The sequence below is a fragment of the Oryzias latipes genome, chromosome 9 (genome assembly GCF_002234675.1).
Source record: "Oryzias latipes chromosome 9, ASM223467v1".
NCBI classification, from domain to species: Eukaryota; Metazoa; Chordata; class Actinopteri; order Beloniformes; family Adrianichthyidae; genus Oryzias; species Oryzias latipes.
In genome coordinates this window covers 14,132,928-14,155,533 of record NC_019867.2, presented here as the reverse complement: position 1 = coordinate 14,155,533, position 22,606 = coordinate 14,132,928, and the positions used below count along the sequence as shown (strand labels likewise).

Here is a 22,606-nt window from a genome sequence, read left to right as displayed (position 1 = left end):
CGCCAAGCTTCTGCGCACAATGAGTATGTTGGAGGTTGATTAGAGACCTCTCTGCTGATATTCCTCCATCATTGATATGCAAGCAGCATCTCACAGACGCTAGCGCAAGGTTAAGCATGCGTGACGACCAGGCTTATACCAACTGCTTCAGACTCTCCTTTTCTCTGTTTGCTTCCTTTCATTTCTAACTCCAGACAAAAAAAAAGACTGTATTTTACTTTTTCTTCTTTGCTCTGTTCATGAAGTTAAAGTTGCTCACTTGAATTCTCTGTACGCCGCCCTCAAACAAAAGGTCATCTTCACACCAATTCCTCTTTAATCGACAGTCCCACTCTTTCAACAGTGGATCCAAGGGCGTATTTCCCCATACTGAGGACGTCTCAATTCCTTTGTGTCTTTAATGCCGTTTTTTGATGGCTGTTGAAATAAAGGGATGCAAATTGTTGGACAAAGCAACCGCTATTTTTTAAAGTTTTCTTTGAGTTTACAGTTGGATTCAGTAAATCTTAGACAGACTGAACTTGAAATAGGTCACACAAAATATTGTAAAGAATATCTGAAGATTTTTATAACGGGACACAAAAAGTCTGCGGCCGAATCCGAATTGCTTCCCCTACGACTTTTCCCTACCATTACATTTAGCCGTCCAAGTAGTGTCTTCAAATTCTTACATTACTACTGCTTGAAGACGTCAATAATAGTTGCCTGTCATCTACGTTAGCGCGTAGCTACATAACAATATCTTTAAAAAAAGACATGCAATTCATGCTTTTTAAAGTCATACTAAAACCAGGAGTGTAAAATACTACAAGATATTTGTTGTTATATGTTGTTATTTTAGTAAAATTTTTGGATTTGTTTTATCTTAGAGTATTTTCTGTACTAAAGAGTGCACCAGATTATAAGGCGCACTGTCAATGACTGATCTATTTTTGAACTTTTGGCATATATAAGATGTACTGAACTACAAGGTGCATTAAGCGAGACAAAGTAGTCAGAGATAAGCCCGTCAGTTGGACTTTATTGACTGCAATCGCATCAACCCTAACACGTTTGCACACGTTCGAAGCGTTAGCTCCTTTAGTGTATTCATAATACCTGTAACTCCCAACGTTGCTTGTAACACGTAAAAAAAAAAAAAAAGACTGACATAGCTAAAACAAATGTTACTGTGACTACGTTAACTCCTAACCTTGTTAGTAAGACGTAAAAAATAAACAGTTCGAGAGAACAAAACGTTAGTGTATTCACAATAACCCCCAACCTTGTTTGGAGCAGAATTTATCCATATGACGCTCTGAGTTATGTGGTGCACTGTTGTTTTTTGAAAAAAAAATGAGGCTTTCAAGTGTGCCTTATAGAGTGGGAGAATATGGTAAATGTCAAACTGGTGCAAACTGAAGGGATCCCTCTGAACATCTCCTCTGACTCCTGCTTATCGTGTGCTAACTCACAAAGTTTTAGATATTTATGTGACACCTGTGACCAGCTCAATGTTTTCAAACAACCAAAATGTAATAGTAATTATGAAAGAACGCAGTTATTAACCTTTACTGGCTGCTACTCTAAGTGTTACCATCTTGAGTTTCCTTTGCAAACAGATGTTTAATATTCCTGGCTTTATGGCTGTAGTGCATGCAGAATTTACTGTAATTGCTTGTAGTGAAAGTTGAACAATGAAAACATTCCTGAAAATCATTGCTGCTCTCTCAGCTGTGAAATTAAACATAGTCCCTACAAATGGTGACTCAATCTAAGCAAATCAAAGCCAATGAAATGCAACTCGAATTAAGAAAGTTTGTAGATTTGCTTGTTTTGATGGCTGAAAAGAAATGCTATCTTCAAATCCTCTCAGCTAAAGCTTAGTTTTAAATTAAATTTTGTATTACGTCTTCTGTTTTTTTTCTTCTCATTTTTGGAGACAGTTTACAGCCAAAATCTGTGTTTAGTCCAGACTGTTGTAAAACAGTGAGCTGACCCATCGCACCCTCTCATCATCTCCCTCTGTTTCTGGGATAAGCTGGCATTTCCTGTTATCTTGGCTCTGGGCATTGTTGTCTGCTCCTGAGTCCCTGACCACCGCTGACAGAAGGAGAGCCGTTTCACTTTGTCTGATTGAGTCTGTCTGAGGTCAGCGTGGCAATTTCTTTTTAAGGTATTGTCTGCTCAAGCCATAATTGCAGCCGCTCCAGTTAGTTTTTTTCTCCCTGTGAAAGCATTCTGTGCATACGGTTTCCTCTGATACACAGAGCTATGGATTTCATTTGTGTGTAAAGCTGACTGTAGAACCCTACATGTAAATACAACAACACATTTTCTTCATGGAAACCTTTTACCAAAACCTGAGTGAATTTTTTTGTTGATTAACGTTAAAATAGACATTTCTTTCTGTTTAAACCATTTAACAGCTCACAACCTACTAGGCAATTTAGCTAATCTTAAGAAAATTGGCTAATATTGATCAACAAAAAAACAAAATTGTAATTCAAAACACAACTTAATTTAATATTTGGTCCAATTTAAAGTGCCAGTTTGCTTTTAGGCTGTTAATGCATTTAAGCTTACTGACAAGCAGATAAGCTGCTACCCAATAATCATTTGTTAATATTAGAAGTTTGTACACCTAAAATGTTATTTTGTAAATCTAAGCAAGTTAAAGAAATGCGTGATACTGCAGTTTGAAAGTGACAGCAGTTCATGTCATGTGACCCATTGATTGTATATGAAAACTGGACTGTGTGACCCCTCCCCCCTCACGTTCCTAATAGGAAGTACCGGCCGGTTCCAAGAAACCAAAATCTCAGACTTCTATTGAGACATAAACTCTGTTATTGTATTTGACAGAATAACAATTCTTACTCTGCTACTTTTTTACCATTTTCTTACTAATCCCTTCTTTTATATTTTTTCTTTATTGCAAGTTTTTCAAGTTATAAACTGATCAGTCAAATGCCTCAATGAAAGTATGTGGTCTTGCAACGAACGTTCAATATATTTGATTGACAGTTCTCCTGTGCTTGCGTTCAAGTGGTAGGGGTGTGAAGTTCCAACAAGCTCACTTCTGATTGGCGAGAGTGGTCACCATAGAAATGTTTATTAGGACCAATCAGTACTGACTGACACTGTCTGGTTCCAACATGACGACCATATCACGAAAAGATGGTAAATGCTGTAAATTAGTACAGCATTTTACTTCCTTCTTAGAAGGCCTTTACACTCACAGTCCCATTCACCCACACTCACACATTCACATATTGATGGTGGCTTTGCTGCCAACCTATAACCACCAGCAGCAATGTGGGATTCAGTGTCTTGTCAAAGGACTCTTTGACATATGGGTGCGCAGGGCGGGAACCAAACTTGGGATCTTCAGATTAGAGGTCAACGATGTGACCTTATGGAGATTTGGGTTAAAGGTTTGTTGAGGTAAAAAATTTCACGTTAATTGTCCAGCCATTCATTCATCTTCAAAACCCATTAAATCCCTTTTGAGGTCATGGAGTTGCTGGAGTCAACCCAGCAACTGTTGGGTTAAGGCGGAGTCACCCTCAACAAGTTGCCAGTCTGTTGCAGAGCCACACACTCACATGCACACTTAGGGACAACTGAATGGTACCAATTGACCTAAGAAGCATGTGTTTTGGACTGTGGGAGGAAGCCTGAGAAAAGATCTCCCAGGGAATTGAACCAGGACCTTTTCTGTGCAGCCCTGATCTAAATTTCAGTATGTGTGGTCTTAAATGAGACTTGGTAAAGTTGTGTAACAAAACTCTTGTTTGTCAAAACATAATAGTCCTTAAAATTATGTTGCATGACACTGACTACTTAATGTCTGTTTAACTTATGTTGAGTTATCTTTGAGGCTTGGGTGTAACCTTACTGCTTATTAGGGGCCAGAATGATGGTCTTCATTTACAGTTGGACTTGTGGTTTGAGTCCTGATAAGTCGCCTGCTATCAGTTTGGACAGTAGCTGAACATCAACGCTGTCATGCTCCTTTCCATACTGATAATCCACTTTGCTGCTTTGCTCTGCAACCGATCAGAGTTCACTGACAGAAGGGTAAATTTGCTGGAAGCTGTCTTGATTGACATGCGCTTCTTTTCAAATTTGTTCTGAATAAGATTCCCCCTTAAGTACCTGGGACGTTTCAGTTTGAAGTGGTCGTTTTACTGCATTTATTTACACTTTGTATTAGACAGCCCTGAGGGCTAGAGGAGGACATGACTCTGGGATCTCCACTTAATGAAAGGTAAACACTGTTTCTGCATGGAGGTGATCCTAAGAATGCTCTTCTCCGTCCATCAGGATATGAGTTTCATTCTTTTTGACTTGTACTTTGAAAAATGACATTTCACCCTCAGCAAATTCTTCTGATATTTTAGCTAAGAATCACCTCATGTTCCATGCATCTATATGTGTCAACTAAAAAAAAACTTTTGTCATTATTAAGATTTTTTATTGTTGGCAGTCAAGCATGAAGGCTTCATTTGAGGATGTGAGCTATTTTTCTTTGTTGAGCATTGAGGTCACTCTTCTAAACCTCTTCTTAGGGCTTTATTGTGATATGTAAAAGGTGGTTAAAAAGTAAGATAAACAGGAAAGAAGCACGAGAGATCATTTCTGCTGAGGTAGCGCATGGTTGGAAGCACATAAATTAATCCAGGTGTCTATTTATTTTCTCTATTCTTTGTATTTCTTCAAAGCTGCAATGAACTTGTCTTGTATCGCTTAGTAAACAGCGTGCAAGTAACTGAAGTCAGAGAGCTGCCAGCATTAGACATTTGCTCTGTATGAATATGTCTCATTCAAGAGTTCTGCCTATAGACAAAGCCATTAGTGGGATCCCGGGAGATTCCATGGAAAAGTAATGGAGGATATAGAAGTTGTGACCATCAGCAAAAATGTCAATTAGAGATACATCAGAGAGTTTAGGCCGAGACAAAGCTCCAGCACACTGCCAGTTAGTGTTTTTCACCCTTTTCTTTGGACAATATGCAAATAATACACAGATTTTCACTTTAGATACTGTTAAGCTCATACAGTCTTGTTGATTTATGACATGATCACTTGAAAGTAAAGTGAATAAATAGCTTAAGGTAGGAGAAACTGCAATCTTAAATAAAGTGAAGGTGCCTGATAGCAAGGCGCTTTATCCATTTCAGTTTGCTCAAAAGCTGCAGCATCCTTTCGGTCCCACTTCGTTCTGACCTCTGTATACTGATTCTTTCATTAATCATTTACTCTGCACATCCCTCCTTCCTTTTCCTCCTCTATGTTTGCGGTCTTCCCTCCTTTTTGCCTCCCTTAAACAAACCTATCAGATTTACATGTCGAACAAAAAATGACTCTAGATTTTGACCATTGTAACTTGACTTCATACGAAGTAACGTTGCTATCTTCCAGACAGGCCTGTGTGCAGACATGACTTTGTTTTGAAAGAAGCACTTCAGGCTTCATAATAATCCCCATGGCTGTTCGAGCTCTTTCGTCTGTTGTTTTCCTGAAGCTCTGCGTATGGAATGAATTATTCAGCATCATAATGGGTCTATATTTGTCGTTGTTTATCTTGCTTCGGTGCCCCCACCCCACCCCAAAAAACCCATCTTCCTTGCTGCTGCCCGATCACAACGTCTTGTCCAACATTTGCTCGTTTGTCTGTTTGGCTAGCTGTACGCGCAGAGGATGCTCCACTTTAATGAATGAAGTGAAGTCATTTACCAGGGCTCCTAATGGCGCATAAAGCCGCGCAGTGAGGCTTGATTAATCAGGGAAAGTGTTTGGCTGTCACTGACAGGGCTGACCTATCTGTTCTTTGGGACTTTCACTAAGCTGGAAGTGATGACAAAATCTACAGTTAAAACAAAAAAAAGTTTCCCCTTCAGAAATTTCAGCGCTGAGGTCAAACTTAACAGGACCACTTTAACAGACGTGTGTTTTGTGAAGAAATCTTGTGATCTTTCTGTGATCACTTGGAATATCAAGGTTGATCCCTTAAATTTTCATTTATACAGCAAAGTTTCAGTTTTCTTGCACCCTTTTTCTGTGTTCCAAATATTTTCCTTTAGAAAATGGTCGAGATGGTTTGTGGAATGTTCTGGATGTTTTTTTTTTGTTCCAGACTTTTGTGTTAATATACAAGAAGGGGGTCACAGCAGGGGGCAGGGGTGCTGGGCGAACGGAGATGCTGCTCACTGAGAATCCCCAACATTTGAATATGAAAGTTAGCAGATCTCCCGAGGATTCGTCTTGGGGCCCGTGCGCTATCACCCATCACCTCCTTTGGATCTGTTTCTCCATTTCTCTAATCCCCGTTCCCCTCTTTCAGAGCCTTTCATCTTACTGCTGTTGTGCTCCTACCACAGAATCGCCCTCCTGCTCTCAAATTTTCCTCTATAATTTTTATGACAAGAGAAGTCAGCTTCAGTCAGGCTGCTTTTGTTCAGCCTTATTTTCCTCTGTTCATTCATCTATAAAGATACAAATTAAAATGTTCTTGTTAAGTATTATTAGATTTGACAACTGCTGTACTCGTGCTCTTAAAGTGCTTTGATCCTAAACCTCTATAAGACCTGTATAGAGTCTTTAGATATATATAGATGAAGTCTCAGGTTAGTTCCTGGCTACATACAGTTAGTATGTTACAGATGGGTGTGTTTTAAATCAAATCAAATCAAACTTTATTTATAAAATAGCGCTTATCATGCATTTCGTGCAGCTCGAAGCGCTTAAACATTAAAAAACAAAAAAAAACACACAACATTACAGTAAAAACCCAACCCACCCTACACCCTTCCCACTCCTCTCCATTAAAGCACATGACCCACGACAATGAATGTTGACTACCAATACAAGTTAAAATAAATAAATAAATAAATAAATAAATGAATAAATAAATAAAAAAGCAAGCAAACAAACAAACAAACAAACAAGGCTTGGCTCTGCTGTGAGGAAACGGCATTTGGGAATCTCTTCATACCAGGAGCCAGCCCGCCCACGGGAGCATGGCCACAGCGCCAACCCAGACCGGGACAACACCAGGGTCCACTTCACAGCCGTGAGGCTGCAAAATTAAACCCCAGCCGCCCCAGCAAGGGCAAGAACTGCAACAACAGCCACCGGGCAAGCCGGCAACCCTGGCAGAAAAGACTCCCACAAGAAACACTGGGGCTAAAATCACAATAAGATACTAAAATTATAAGATTTATTAAAAAAATAAATAAATAAATAAATAAAATAAAATAAAAAACTGAGAATAAGATGCATAAAATGAAATGAAGTATAGTATAGAATATAGCCTATATTAAAACTAATAGAATAATTTAGCAGTTAAAATCAACTGAAAGCTAAATTATAAAGGTGGGTCTTGAGCCTCTTCTTAAAAACCTCTACAGTCTCTGCGGCCCTGAGGCCCTCTGGCAGGCCGTTCCACAGGCGAGGACCGTAATGGCAGAACGAAGCCTCACCATAAGTTTTGGTCCTCACCTTGGGAACAACTAAGAGGCCAGCACCGGAGGACCTCAGGGTCCGCGAGGGCTCATATTTTAAAAGAATATCATTCAAATAAGAAGGCCCAAGACCATAAAAACACTTATAAACCATTAAAAGAATTTTAAAATCAATCCTAAAACGCACAGGGAGCCAATGCAGCGATTTTAAAATCGGTGTAATGTGTTCCCGCCCTCTGGTTCTCGTCAGAACTCGTGCTGCTGAGTTCTGCAATAGCTGTAGATTTGAAATAGACTTTTTGGGTAAACCAGAGAGCAGGGCATTACAGTAATCTAAACGACTGAAAATAAAAGCATGCATTAGCACTTCTGTGCTGGCAAGAGAGAGGAACGGGCGGACTCTGGCAATGTTTTTAAGATGATAAAATCCTGTCTTAACGACATTTTTAATGTGTGGGATAAAATCTAGCTCAGAGTCAAAAAGTACGCCCAGGTTTCTCACACATTGAGAAGGTTTAAAATTATGAAGATGTGGTAAAATCATCTCTCTCTTGTCTTCAGGACCGATGATTAATACTTCAGTTTTGTCCTGGTTGAGCTGTAAAAAGTTTTCTGCCATCCACAGCTTTATATCTAAAATGCAGTTTAAAAGAGTGTTGACAGGTTCAAGGTCATCAGGAGACACGGCGATGTAAAGCTGTGTATCATCAGCATAGCTGTGAAAGTCAACGCCGTGTCTCCTGATGACATCCCCAAGAGGCAACATATATAAATTAAAAAGTATTGGCCCTAAAATCGACCCCTGGGGAACCCCACAACTTATTTCGTGGATTCTTGAAGAGCACGTATCCATACTTACATAAAAGTGTCGATCTGTAAGGTAAGAGTAAAACCACTTAAGAACATTTCCAGAGAGGCCCACTAGACTACTAAGTCTTTAGTTTACATTTATTTCAATTAACATTTTTATGTAAAAGAACAACATTAAGAGAAAAATGGAAGGGAAAGATGAAAATACCCAGTAATTTATGAAAAGTTTTTTGATCAAGTTCATTTGGTCTTGTCCATACTTATAATCCAACATAGTGTGCCATAATGGATGTGGTGAGGTTGGCAATAAGTTCAAATTAAAAAGACTGTTCAATGGTCGGAGTCAACTATATAATTACTGGTACAGTGCTGTGTAAATTGTGTGTTTGTGAAGCAGAGGTCAGATTTCTCTCTGCCTGAAAGATGGTGTTAGAGAAAGAAAATGGATGATATGAAATGGAAAAATTGAAAAAAATGGTTATATTTCTTGATTTAATAAAAAAAGGTTGTTTTTTACTTGGTAAATAAGAAGATTATACTTTTAGGACTATCTTCAATTTTGTAATTGTGATTCCAATTTTCAACTTTATGTTTTTTTTTCTGAGGTGTCTCTTTTGAATTGATTTAATTTAACCATTTAATCAGTAATCATCAACTAAAACTTTAAACAGTTGCTTAGATATAAACAAAATATTATGCAAATGAACTGACATACTTCTGGATCATTTATTCCAAATATGCTTAATATACAAGGGTTTGAGTAAATGTGGTCAAATGAAGTGATTACTTATTTCTGGTCTTTTTATTGTTTTAATTTAAACCCTTTTTAAGACCCCAAATCTTTGGTCAATTACTGCAGTGTCTGTTCATATTTAATAAAGGGTTTTGTTAAAACCAGAGATCTTTTATGTTTAATCAAAGATGAGAGCTTCGGAAGTGTCAAACCCTTTGGAATTTGCTCGTTGCATAGATAATCTCGAAGTAAACTCCAAATTTAGTTTAAATGCTCTAATTATTTATTTATTTTTTACTTTGGTAAGAATTGAGTCTTTGGTGTTAAAGCACATTTTCATAGAATTTTGTTTACCTGTATAAACAGACTCATCCTTGCTACTCTCTTTCATAATAATGTATTTTAATGTGACTTGAATATTGTTAGAAACAAATACAAGCTTTATATTTAAATGTTCTATGTCTATTTTTTGTTCTAATGCAGCTCTGGGAAATGTTTTTAGTCTCCTGGTGTCTCATCACTTTTCTGGAAGATGATTGGCTCCTTTTTAGATCAGACTATTTCATGTGCTTTCAGTTTGTAGCAAGTGTTTTTTATCAGTCCAAAAAAAGAAAAGAAAATTCCAATAATGTAGTGCTGGGAATACCGACTGCTGAAAAGGTAATTTTGTACCGCACTAATGGAGATGGCATGTTTACTGGCAAGAATTTAATCACGACTTGATTGCTTCTATTTTCACTTATGTAACATTTAATTGGATTTTTCTGGTCAAACCTGTTATTAGGCTTTGTCAGCATAGTGGCACATTCTGTAAATATGTCACTTAATATGTCGATTCAGATCATTGCCTTTCCATTTCATCTCTAACAAGGGTGAAATAATCTGGAGCTAATCTATAAAAAGAGAATCCAATCACCAAAGCAAATGCCTGTTGTGATTTGAAACGCTGCCAGACTTTGATTGCTTCTGCAGTAAATTGATTAGCAGTGATCTACTCGGTCTCTGGGAATGCTGATCCTGGTAAAAGAGGTTCATATCTTTATGCCTTTAGCTGAAGTTGTGGTTGAGCTTCATATTACCTCTGTTCTCCCTGATCCTTTCTTCACACAACAGCTTAGTAACAGAAAAAAAAAAGCTGCAATGTGACCTCAGGACGCTTTTCCAGGAATAAGGTTGCTGTGGATGTAAAACAGGACATTTTGTTATTATTTCAGTATATTTACATTCGAATGCGAAAAACATATGTGCAAATACGTGTCTTACATCAATCCATTTTTTCTGGTTGGAAAAAAGCGCTTTTGATAGAAAGCCATCTAACATCTCTCTTAAAACAGCACAGAAGCTGGTGAACATTGATTTCTTCTACCTAACATTAAGCCTGTGGTTGAACACAACTGCTGTGGCTGACTCCGTTCAAAACAGGAATTTCCATGACTCAGAAACAAAACCTGCAGAATTTAAGGGGATAAGTGAATTCGATGTGAATCTTAAAGTGAAGCTGTCTGTATACAGACAGACTGTATGCACGAAGCACTCCACTGTTTTACTGCCTTTCTGTCTGCCAGAAAATTAAGAGTTCTGGGTTGAAGGTCGATGCAGTCTTCAAACTATAAAGTGTTGGTAAATAGTCCTTATTCAGTTTATACCTGTTGTTGGTGAACGTTTTGTTTTTGATCACAAATAAGAAAGAATTTAAAGTCTTCCTTTGTTTTTAATCAAACTTTCAAGCTTCTCTTCTCTGCTTCCCACATTTACTGTATTGTGCCGATTGACCTAATAGCTTAGCTGCTTTAGCGTACCTGAACCGTGTGTTCTTTGAGCCAAAGGTCACACGTTGGAGTCAGTTGGAGGTCAAACCTTTCAATGCGATTCGTCTTGTTAATGGGCGGTAGTAAAGCTGACTGCACACAGACAAACGTGTCCTGTGGATAAGCTTTGTTTTATCTCCGGCGACACAATGCGTTTATTCACGCAACCCCGTCCGGCACCCCGTCATTAACCGCAGACGCATGAAGTCTTTCGGTGTTAATAAGTCGTTGTATGCTGATGCAATCTGAGCCGGTGATGGGGATTTTGAGGGAGAAAGACAGAGATTTTGGCAGGTTGACAGGAAAACGATGCAGGACAGAACATTAGAGCACCGCTGTTCCTAAAAGTGTTCAGAGTTATGCCGTGCTTTTATTTTTTTAATGTTCAGTTGTTGAGGTGTCAAGAGTTTTGTCAAGCCTCCCATTGTTCTGTTAACCTTGTCTCAGAGAAACGTCCTGTTGCTATCTCTTCAGCTAAACATTTGCTATGAAGACGCCAGGGAGGGAAAACAGAAAGCCATTTCATTATTTAAAGAACACTGCTATATGAAGACAATGCGGGATAGATAGAAACAGGGGCTGGATCAAGCTGCTGGTGTGTTTCATGGAGGGGGGGGTTCAAGGACAGATGCTGTCTCTGTGACCGTTTCTCATGACTCTGTACAGCTGCATGCAGACGCATCAAGGTTTCCCTGCTGGATCACAACTTCTCAAACATAAGCATTTTCATCATATCACCTATTTTGTGTGGTTTACTAAATTCTAGAAGTACTTATCTATTTTTTTCCTCATCAAATTAAAGATTAAGTACATAAAGTATATTAGCCTTACAAATACTTCACAATACACTTACTACACGCACGACTATGGTACGTTCCATTTGATGATGTCCCTTAAGGTGTCCCTTAAGACTCAAAGGAACTGCAAGACACACCTGTGCTCCTCTACCATACGGGTCAACCACTGTATCACATGGGTGCATGTAAATAAGACATGACTCTTAATCTGAAGAGTCACTATGCTGATACTAATGCTGATATCCTGCCTAAATCTCTAAATCGACAGGAGTACGACCTGTTGTTGATCTTTAGCAGATCAATTTTTATCTTGTATTTATAGACCACTGTATCATCCCATCTTCTTTTTTTTTACTAGTACCAACAAAGACCCACTGGGAGGAGCATTGATTAACAAATCAAGCCTGTAATTAATTCTAACTATGATCAAAGCTGTGGGGAGAAGTTCATGGAGAGCCCTGGGCATGGAACTGGGGTGGTTCACAGTGTGGTCTCAGCCAGCACAGTCCTATCAACGTGTCCTGTTTGTATTATGCAAATGGATTTTAGATTTGTGGGTATGTGTTTGAAATAACAGTTGATTCGTGGAATAGGTAATTGTTGCACTTAAAACAGAAAAACACAGACCTGCTCCATTTTCTGAAATATCTGTTTTTGTTTGACTCTGCCCTGATTTCTGATGTTTGTGTTTATTCCTGCAGATTGGCTCTTTACGTGTATGAGTACCTGCTGCATGTAGGGGCACAGAAATCCGCACAGACCTTCCTGTCAGAGGTAAGCCACAAAAAGTGCCTCCTGTGTGTGTCACGTTTCATGTGTCCATCCCCGAAAGGTCCTTCGATACAATATGTCCACAAAGTGTTTAATCTAATTGAATTATCCTCCTGTGCTGGTGCTGAGCCAACGGGTTAATGCTGCAGTGGGGCATTTTGTCATTAGTGAAGGAGTTATTGGGACTAAAACAAGGAGCAAATGACAAGTCACGATAATTACCTGATGTCGTGGATAAAGCCTAGAATCCATGATCGTTTCCCTCAAGTTTGTCTCATGCCCTGCTCGCTTCTTCGTTTTTATTTTTATATTTTTTTATTTCAAACACAAAATGAAGATACATTTTCTCGCAAAAATCTTCCAAAGGTAAAAAGGGCGAAGGCTAAAAATGATGCCAGCCTATTATTATTGGGCTTGACTGTAAATGATGGCAAATTACAGTGCAGGAGATAGCAGCTAGAGGCTTGTTGTACATCAGCCAGAAGAGTAAAAAGAGAACAAAGAGGGAGGGGGATGGAAAAGGTTACCTCATCAGCTGGTGCTTATTTTCATCACCTTAAAGTCCCCCATGACATTTTTTTATACAATCGTTCCCAGTGTTGTTTTAATTATTCTTGTGAAGTTTTTAAATCAAAATCCCACAACCTAAATTTCTTAAAAAGCAACGTTTCATGTTTTTCTCAAGCTTCTGTTACCAAAATCTCCTCTATTTGGGTGTAGCAACTGGTGCTGACCTGAGTAGCCCCGCCCTTGATCCCTCCTCCCTCCTGATGATGATATCACAAGAGGAGTGGGGGCACGAAAAACACAGACTGACACTCTCTATTCTCAAAAGTTTATCTTTAGCATAAATATCTGTGAAAAGTGACAAATTTTTGGTTCCAAATCAGGACTTTTTGAACAATGTGTGAAATGACAAAATGAATGTGTGTACCAGACCCTGCTGTTTAATAAAATTACACATCAAAAAGAACTTTGATAAGTCCATGAAAAATGCTTTGAATGACATAATTTAGGCTCCATTGGAGCAGAAAGCAGCACTGGCTGAGCTCAGAACTGATTTGATGCTAGCACATGCAGACTGATGGATGAACTTGGGACAGCAAATAAAATAAAATGCCATAAAGAAAGTGAATATTCCCACCTTATTTTCCAAATACGTGCAACCAGCGCTGAACCTTTCTCTTGCCCGCACAGACCCAGAGGAAGAGTTAGTTTAGAATTACAAGTTACGGTTCGGCTGTAAACACGGTTCGGCTGTAAACACGATTCGCGTGGCAGAGGTGGGCAGTTTTAATGTTAAGTCAATGGTACTGACTTTATCTGAGGTCCAGCGGCATGATGTGAGTGACGGGTGCAGAGCAAAGGTCTGGCAGCAGCACGATTTCAGCTGCGTTGTGTAATTTAATACCCGTCTGAACCGTCTAACTCAAACCACCCAGCAGTACCTAGTGTTGGGCAAAGGCGGGTACACCCTGGACAGTCTGTTGCAGGGCCGATGGAGCTGGAGCGATCACGATCACTGGTCCCCAGGAGTTGAGCTGGGGGCCAGGAGACCTGCCGCCGGATGGGGAGCCAGCCTGCTTGGACCGCCTGAACTTTATGCTATTTTTCTTTTCTTCATTGAGGCAATAATTAAAAAGGTCCCTTGACTTGACACATTTGGGATTTTAACTTTAAGTTTAAATATGTGCGGCTAACAACAAAATCCAGCCTTGGTCGCACTGCGTGCTGGCAATGCAGCAATGTGCCATCCTTCTCATCTCTTGCACCTGAGCTTGTGCACGCTGGATGGGGCAGATCAGGGAGCTTGCACAATGCTGGGCTGTTGTGACATCACCACGACTCATTAATTCAAGCCGAGCGTCTTAGCGACAACGGTTTAAAAGGATAAATACTCAGAAATACGAAACTGAAAGGATTTCTAATTCCTATTGTTCTTTAAAAAAAAAAAAACTGCCACACGTACATATCAAAGCCTCCAAAAAACCTGATTTTCATCAGAGGGGGACTTTAACGTAACACAAAAACATCTCACTGTCTTTCTAACCATTTTCTTTCTGCCATCTCTGATTTTCTCCGCTGCACAGATGCAGGAGATAAAAAGGATAGGCGGTGTTACATTCAAATGTGGGATCTCATTAGCTACGAGTGCAACACATGTAAACACAGCCAGTTTTATGTACAATTCACAGACAAGCACTGGGTAAACATTCAACCGAGATGCAGTTCTCCCTGATGTGGGGTGGAGCACAACAAGGCTGTCGAGATGTTTTTTTTTCTTTTTTCTGCACCCTTTTGTGTTGTATGCTCACTAAAGAAAAGGTCATGATGGTGAATCACAGAAAAAAGAAAAACAGGTACCTGCATCTACGACCACTGACTCACAGACTGAACAAGAGATGAAACCACCTCAAAACAGATCCTAGTTATAAATATTAAAAGTGCAAGTTGGTTTTAAATGGTTCTCGCTGGAAACGGAGCCTCCATTACTCCTGTCAGGGATGATGAGGAGGGGCTTTCATGGTAAATGAAGGTAAATGAAAGAACCCCCATACACTGAAAACCACAACTGGACAGGATATGCAGGCATAATGTGAGCTTTCATGATCAGTGTTTTCTAGATGACGAGGGAATACAAGAGCACGTCACAGAGCGTCCTGACATGAACTCTGTTTGGACTGATAAAGCCGATGAAATCACAAAAATGAGCGATGTGACGGCCATTTCCATTTTTTCTAATAATACAGATAAAAATCATTGTTCATCATAGCTGATGTAGAAAATACTGAATTAAACATCACCCCTCTAAATTACAAAAACTTCCCGTCTAAACTAAAAGAATGTGAGTGAAACGATTGGAAGCAGTTCCTGAACTCCCACCCTCCTAAAAAAGAGAAGAAAAAAAACATCAAAGCTTTGCATTCCTTCTGAAAGTCACTGTGTCTGATCTGCAGCTGAGGTCAGGACGGTCTGATTGAAATTGCAGTGATTCAGCTTTTCCTGTTATTTTGCTGATTTTTTTCTCGGCTATTAGAACACTTGTACAATAGTGTCATGCTTCCACTCATGCAGGAAAACCTTAAGATGAAAACCTGAAACTTCTACTTCTACTTCTACTCTCATTCTCTCCTCAATTCTTGATCATTATTTATCATTTAGTTCTCCGTGCCTCTGTTTGGTGCAGTGCGATCCATGTACTGTCCCTCTTTCCCACTCTCTAAGAGTTCTGGTACATCGCCTGTCCGTCCTGGGGGAGGATCCCTCCATCATGTGGGCATCCCTGAAGTTTCTTCGTTTTTTTCCAGATTCCGTTTTTTTTAGGAGTTTTTCCTCACCGCGGGGTCTAAGGGCAGGGATGCCAGTTTAGTTTAGTCTGTTTAGTTAAAATTTAGTATTATCCTATTGAATTCTATGCATTTATAATCCTTTTTGATTGTATGTTTATTTTATGATTACCGGTACGAAGGCCACAGAGACGACTGTTGGTGTGAATTTGGGCCATATAAATAAAATTTAATTTAATTGAATTGAGTTGAATTTTTGTGTGCAGCCAAATTTAAAAGATGGCACCATCATTTGTCTCATAACTGGGTGGTATTTATTTGCTTGGATGACACAAATCAAAGCAGTCTTAGTTCTTTATGATGTTAAAAACAAAAAGGGCCCATGTGCTTGTGTTTTTTCTATTTTTAAAACTACAACTCCTATAGACAAGCGCTGTGCTATATTATTTTAAGGTTGTAGGAATCATTTTAACTGAGTTGATCTAATTTTGTTGAATGCATCTGTATTCATTAAATCTGTCAGTTTTACATTGCTGATTAAAATTTATTTGTTCTAAACATAACATTTGATATCCATATTTTAGTATTACAAGTAAAAAGTTCCTAGACCTTATTTTTAACAATATTGCTTTAAAAAAATGTCTGGTATATATTTGACAGTTGAATACGGTCTCTTCCGCTCAGGCTCTAATGCATCTGCAATTTCATCAAAGCTTTTATTTACAAACTGATAGAATTATAGACGTTTATTAATGAATTCTAAAGCACATTCTCTAATTGTTTTTGAGCTTTGTTGACTTTGGCTAATTTAATGTCAGTTTAATAAGGCTTGAAATCTAAATAGATATTTAGTCTATTTATCTTTTTCTTGTTTGTGCAAATTTAACTAGCAATTAGTAATTAACCTAGTTTTTAGTCTTTTTTTTATATCTCTTTAAGCTTTTGCTGATTTATTTTTTATTTCAGAAACGGTGTTAGAATTTTCTTCTTTTGTGTGAATGTCCAAATGCAGCGTTGGACCTGTTGTGCTGTGTTTTCACTGCTTAGCATGAGCGGCGCGTCCGGCTGGCAGATTTTAGTCACCACAGCATCAATGCGCACATACATGTTTGAATCCTACATTTGAAATACTTTTACCTGCAGTATGCCACACATAACATGAGCTGCCTTTTGACGTTTGAAGCTGGACGTGCAAAAATAAGGAAACTAGCTTAATTTACACACCACCCAACCTTCATCTGGGTTTTTAAGACCAAATTCAGAATACAACATTAATTTATTAAATTCTTTCCATTTAAAAGAACTGGTTTAGAGCCAGGGTTGTCTTTACACAAAAAGATAAAAACATTAAACTAATGCATTTATTACGGTTGTATTAAGAAATAAACAAAATGCCAGTCTTCAAAACCATCATGTTACAACTTCATATTTTACACAACTTTGACTTTTTATACATATTTTCATTCAGATGCTGACATACTTACAGTAAGACCTCTTCTCCTTTTATAATTTCAAGAGAACCGCAGATAATTACCAAAAGGCATTAAATGCAGATTAGGCCTTTTTAATCACTTTGCTCTTTTTTCTGTCTGTTCAGATCCGATGGGAGAAGAACATTACGTTGGGAGAACCTCCGGGGTTCCTTCATTCTTGGTGGTGGTGAGTCTCTTCCTTTTTTCAGTACTTTTTTCTAAATCATCCTCCTTATTTCCTGTTTTTAAAAACCGTCACAATAAAAGCTTTTGATTGTATTAGTCATTACAAAGACTTTAAGAGTTGATCTTTGACTTGTTTTAATGTTGTGTGGCAGTGTTTTCTGGGACCTGTACTGTGCTGCTCCAGAGAGAAGAGACACATGTGAGCACTCCAGTGAAGCCAAGGCCTTCCATGACTATGTGAGTCTGGATATTTGCCTTTTCTGCCTACAGATCTTTTGAAATGCTTTTACAAACATTCTAAAGAGCAGTTTAGAGAACAAAGACAAGCTTTAGAATAGATAAAACCATTTTATTGGATGCATATTAATAAAATAGGTGCTTCTAAATTATTTCTATGCTTTTGTGTGTTATTAAAGCAGTTATCCATGCACATAATTCTTAACATTTAGCATTTGGAACCTAAAAAAGGAGCATCTGTTTGTCATTGTAATTGAATACGTTTATGAAAAAAAAAGATATTGGAAGCACCAGTCCAAAGTAGTAAAGGGCAGGGGTCTGCAACCTTTGATGCTAAAAGAGCCATTTCAGCTTATTTCTTACTGACCAACTTACCGATAGCCAAAAAGACCCATTTTGATGGGGGAAGAAAAACACTTTAATGATGTTTATGTAGTATTTAAGGCAGGGGTGCACAAACTTGCAAGCTACTCTCTCTCTCTCTCTCTCTCTCTCTATCTATCTATATAAATCTATCTATACAGTAAGAGGGGTAAAAAAATATTGGGGGGGTTTGTCATTACACATTAAAGCCATTTTGTCCAAATTCTCATGATGAAATTCAAATCTCTTGTTATGAAGTAACATCAGTAACATCATATATTTTTATATTACTTTTTTCTAAAATCTGGATAGTGTGGATTTGATTTTATGAAATGCAACTTCATTTCAAAAATAGATTTAAAAAAAATAAAGATTTTGATTACATGTAGGTTTTATGACACGTCTCTAAATTGATGGACGTTCTGACAGTGAATTCCAACATCAAACATAGTCTGGACCTTCAATGTTACATCTGCATGCAGCTTGTTGACTAGAAACTCCAGCAGTCAGCAGTTTTTGTTCCCTTTATTCTAATCAAGATAACATGAAGCCATGCCTGATAATTGAAATTTAATCTAAGTATTAATGTGTTTTTATATGTATATAAGTACTCTTTAGAATACGTACAAAATCCATTTACAGACGATTATTAGCATAGCAATTAGTCTGTGAATTACTTACAGGGATTTATATTTTTCATTGATGCTTCAGATCTGCTGCTTAAAGAACAATAAAGGCATCTTTCTAAAAGACTATACTTTGGTCATTTGGACATTAATAGAATTAAAAGAATTATTATATCGAAGTATTAAACATATTAAAGTACAATGATAGGTTTTCCACATATATAAATGGTGGATTACAATACTTTTAGAAAAAACTGTTTTTTTCCATTCCTCAGATTCAGGTTAAGAAGTAATAATAGCTTTTAATAACATAAAAGCCCTTGCATTGTGCAGCAATATTACATTTGCTTGCTTTTATTTTTTAATTGCTCAAATAGAGGACAATGAAAACAAAGGGACAGAAGATGGTGGGTTTGTCTTTATGTTGTTTAAACTTCCAGCTTTTATTAGCAGCATGTTTGTATGTCAATAAATATATCATATGCTGAATTTTTTTGTCTATATATTGTTTCAGAATTGTCTTTTTTCATTGCTGTTTGTTTTTTATGTGACTCAGTACAGAGAGTGATAGAAGATAGAAAAACAGAGAATAAAAATTCTGACTTGTAAAAAAAATGCAATGTGAGATTGGTGATTGACTTTTTGGAGTTAATTTAGAACACTGTGTGGAAGCAGTATTTTTCCTGATAAGCACCATAATTTAGCAGATCCCACTGGTACTATTTGAAGGTAATGTGATTTATGCGTATGTACAATGTGTTTTACTTTGAAGGTTGTTTTCTCTCCCCGGTTGTCGGAGACTTTCTGTCTGCTCTTGTTAATGAGAACGGGAAAAAAAAAACAGCCTTAGTAGCAAAGTAGACTAGAGATCCATTTTTCAGCACAGCAGCAAACAGGGACGTGTTTCCAGAAACAGAAATTGGGTGCTGCACATCTACAAATCAGGTGTGACTGGTTTCATCAAGTAAAACGCTGCATCTCTCAAACTGTGTACGCATGTTGGGCTGCTTTGAGATGGAAAGATGCCGTCCATGCAGAGCACACACACTGACCACACTGACTGTTGGCAAGTTACACTGAAGAGCAGACCTGAGAGGAGGACTAGGGCTAATCTGATGGAGACAACAAGTAATCCTGTGTTTTTATGACTCCACGTCACTGAAATGCTTCCCGCATGTCTTGTGTTGGCCTGCTTCGCTCATTTCCGATACAGTTAAATGAAACACAGTCTGCAGCGTCAAAGCTTCAGATTACTAGGAGAGGGTGAGTGTGCCTCTTCCATCTGGGAGTTTTGTGCTTTTGCAGTGGGAGCGGGAGGGGAGGTCTTCTCTGTCCCATTTTTTGTGTTGTTGCTCTCCCTCTGTAGCCAGAAGTCTGACTCATCAGATTAGCCTGTACTGAGGTTTATTAAGACGTATTGTTGGAGGTGTACAGGTCAGGAGTTTTTGCTTGGCCCTGCAGGAATCTTCTCTTTGCCTCATCTTTAAAAATGTAGTCTCATCAAGCTGGCAGGATTTCTCCTTTCTTTTCTTGCAGCGACGAGTGTGTGTGTGTGTGTGTGTGTGCGTGCGTGCGTGCGAGAGTGTGTGATCGCCTGGCTGCATTTGCAGGTGATGTTGCTGATGCTGGTGATGATGATCAGTGATGAATAGGCACTAGAAGAGGTAGCCGTGGTGATGTCATCCTGGCTCGGGGAAGAAAGCTGCAGGGCAGCACGACCTCAATCTTGCGAAACAAACAACAGGCAGAAGAGGCAAGGGAGTGCACAAAGTCTGTCCAGCAAGATGGATGGATGGATGGATGGATGGATGGGTGGGTGGGTGGATGGATGGATGGATGGATGGATGGATGGATGGATGGATGGATGGATGGATGGATGGATGGATGGATGGATGGATGGATGGATGGAAGACCAAAAAAAGGACAGTTGCGCTCACACCTATTTTATTTTATTTTATTTTATTATCAGTATCAGTTCAATTCAGAAATCAAATCCACAAATTATATTTGATATTAGAAAAGGCCACCAGTAGTGCCTTGTTAATATATTTCAAGCTGAGATGTAATCAGGGCATTATAATTAAACCTGCTATAATTAGACCAAGGTCACTTTCAATCAACCGCTTCAATGATGCACTATTTTTTGTTTTTTTTTTGCACACAATCAGAGGAAGGAGCCCCAGATCTGCAGCTCAATTAAAGAAAAATAAGGAGATGCTGTCAGTAAAAGAATGCCCTAATCTCTCTGTCAGTCTCTTGACTTTGAGACTGATGGAGGTTTTTAAAGTAATTATTTGTACAAAATTAATTGCTGAATGAAATCCTAATTAATACTTATAGGATATAGTGGTTCTCTTATATCATCTTCTTGTCCCCTTTCTCTGATAATGAAAAGCATCATTTCAAGACTTTTGGCGTAATTCGCTTGGTTTTTCCAGATTTAACGATCTATACATGCAATTAGCTTTGTGCGAATGCAATTTAGGTGAACACTTTCATTTGCCTTTTTTATGTTCCGTTTAGTTTGGAACATCGGTTAATTCAGATGCAGATCATTAGGTAGTAACTAGATTTGAATTTTCTTGGGCATTAATACAGTAACCTGATGTCTGAAAGTGAGGAGAGAAGGCTGAAAGAGAGCGAGGAGACACATGGTTATTGATTTCCGTTCTCAGCCGAGGCTCTTCGGGCTTCAGAAAGGCCATTTTCTGTTCTGTTAAGTGCTTTGTAAATTGTGTACTCAATACTAAATGAGCTGTGTCCATTTGCTTAGGCTCGCGGAGCCATAAAAATAAGTTATTTTTAAATTCTCATCCAAAAAATGACCGCATTAGAAGCTAATGTAAAGACTAAGACTAAATGAAAATGTCAAACTTTTCTTATAAGTGTTTTTGGTAGGGGGGTAACAATTCGTTTTAACAACGATTCAATTCATATCATAATTTGTGGTTGATGATATGATTCATAGTCAATTCCGGTTCATTTGATCCGATTCACTAACCTAAAATGGATCCAGGACATCTTTAGCCAAAAATTTAACCAGTGTGACTCAGAGATAAATATCTGGGTACTGATCTGTGCAGCTAAAGTTTTCCACATTCCTTGTATTTGTTGCAAGATAATTAGGTGTAAATGAGATGTCTGTACAAACAAATAAGTAAACAAGATTTAATGGCAAATCCATTCACTATTTAGTGTCATAAAGTTCAGCTCACTGTTGTTTTTCCACATCAAAATAATCCAAACGGAACATCAGTAGAACATTCTACCACAGTAGCTGCGTTTCCATTACACATATGCACAAAACGTCATAGAAATTATTGAACTGTCAAAAATAAAAACACAATTTCGCAATTACACTGTTTCTATTGAATCATAATTATGCGAGTAACACAAACCAACTCATGCGATAAGTTATTAAAAACCATGGCGACGGATGTGAACAATACTTTAATTCACAGCAGATAGCGCTCATCATCATCTATGAAAATCTGTAAATCCAAGAATTCTGCATGACCCGCTCAGCTTTTAATGAGCTGTGTCATGCTGTGGGACCTCTTGTAGCGCCTGCTGTGCAGCACCTAAGGCAGCCAGTTCCTACCAAGAAGTGCATTGCCATCAGGTTATTGGTCACGTAACTCATTTAATTCAAAAAGAGTGTTTCCGTTGCAGTTTTGCGAAATATGTCAATTTCGATACGCCTCAAAACCACCTCCTCCAACGCAAAAACGTTTATACAATAAATACAAGTTTTTTCGAAATTGTTGTGTTTCCATCAGGCAGATTTAGTACCGCAAATCCAATTTGCACAATTTCATTGTCAATGGAAAAGCATAATACTGTATGGTCACATCTGTGCAAAATTCAATGTGTTGCACACATTGGACTGTCATTTTTTTGCCGTCTGATGCGATGCACTTGGTTGTTTTTACGTTATGGTAAAAGAAACCTATGTCTCAATCCAAATGGTGTTTTCTTTCAATTTGAAATCATTTTATAATGGAATCGGTCGAATCAATTAGACACGATTGATCTGGTTGGATCATAGGACTGAAAACCGAGTCATTA

The 22,606-nt window shown here is 38.3% G+C and overlaps 1 protein-coding gene across 2 annotated transcripts in view; it reads left to right on the top strand.

Moving 5' to 3' along the window:
• ssbp2 (single stranded DNA binding protein 2) overlaps window positions 1-22,606 on the top strand; it is a 48,869-nt gene that overhangs the window by 8,178 nt on the left and 18,085 nt on the right. Inside the window, exons 1-4 of one of the 2 annotated variants that reach the window (XM_011479253.3) lie at window positions 4,062-4,252; window positions 12,298-12,370; window positions 17,252-17,313; window positions 17,465-17,549. In XM_011479253.3, coding sequence (XP_011477555.1) covers window positions 4,224-4,252; window positions 12,298-12,370; window positions 17,252-17,313; window positions 17,465-17,549 — 249 coding nt within the window. In that variant the 5' untranslated portion in view covers window positions 4,062-4,223. Of the gene's footprint in view, window positions 1-4,061; window positions 4,253-12,297; window positions 12,371-17,251; window positions 17,314-17,464; window positions 17,550-22,606 lie in introns of those variants that run through there. The other variant, XM_004072436.4, reaches the window with a different exon arrangement.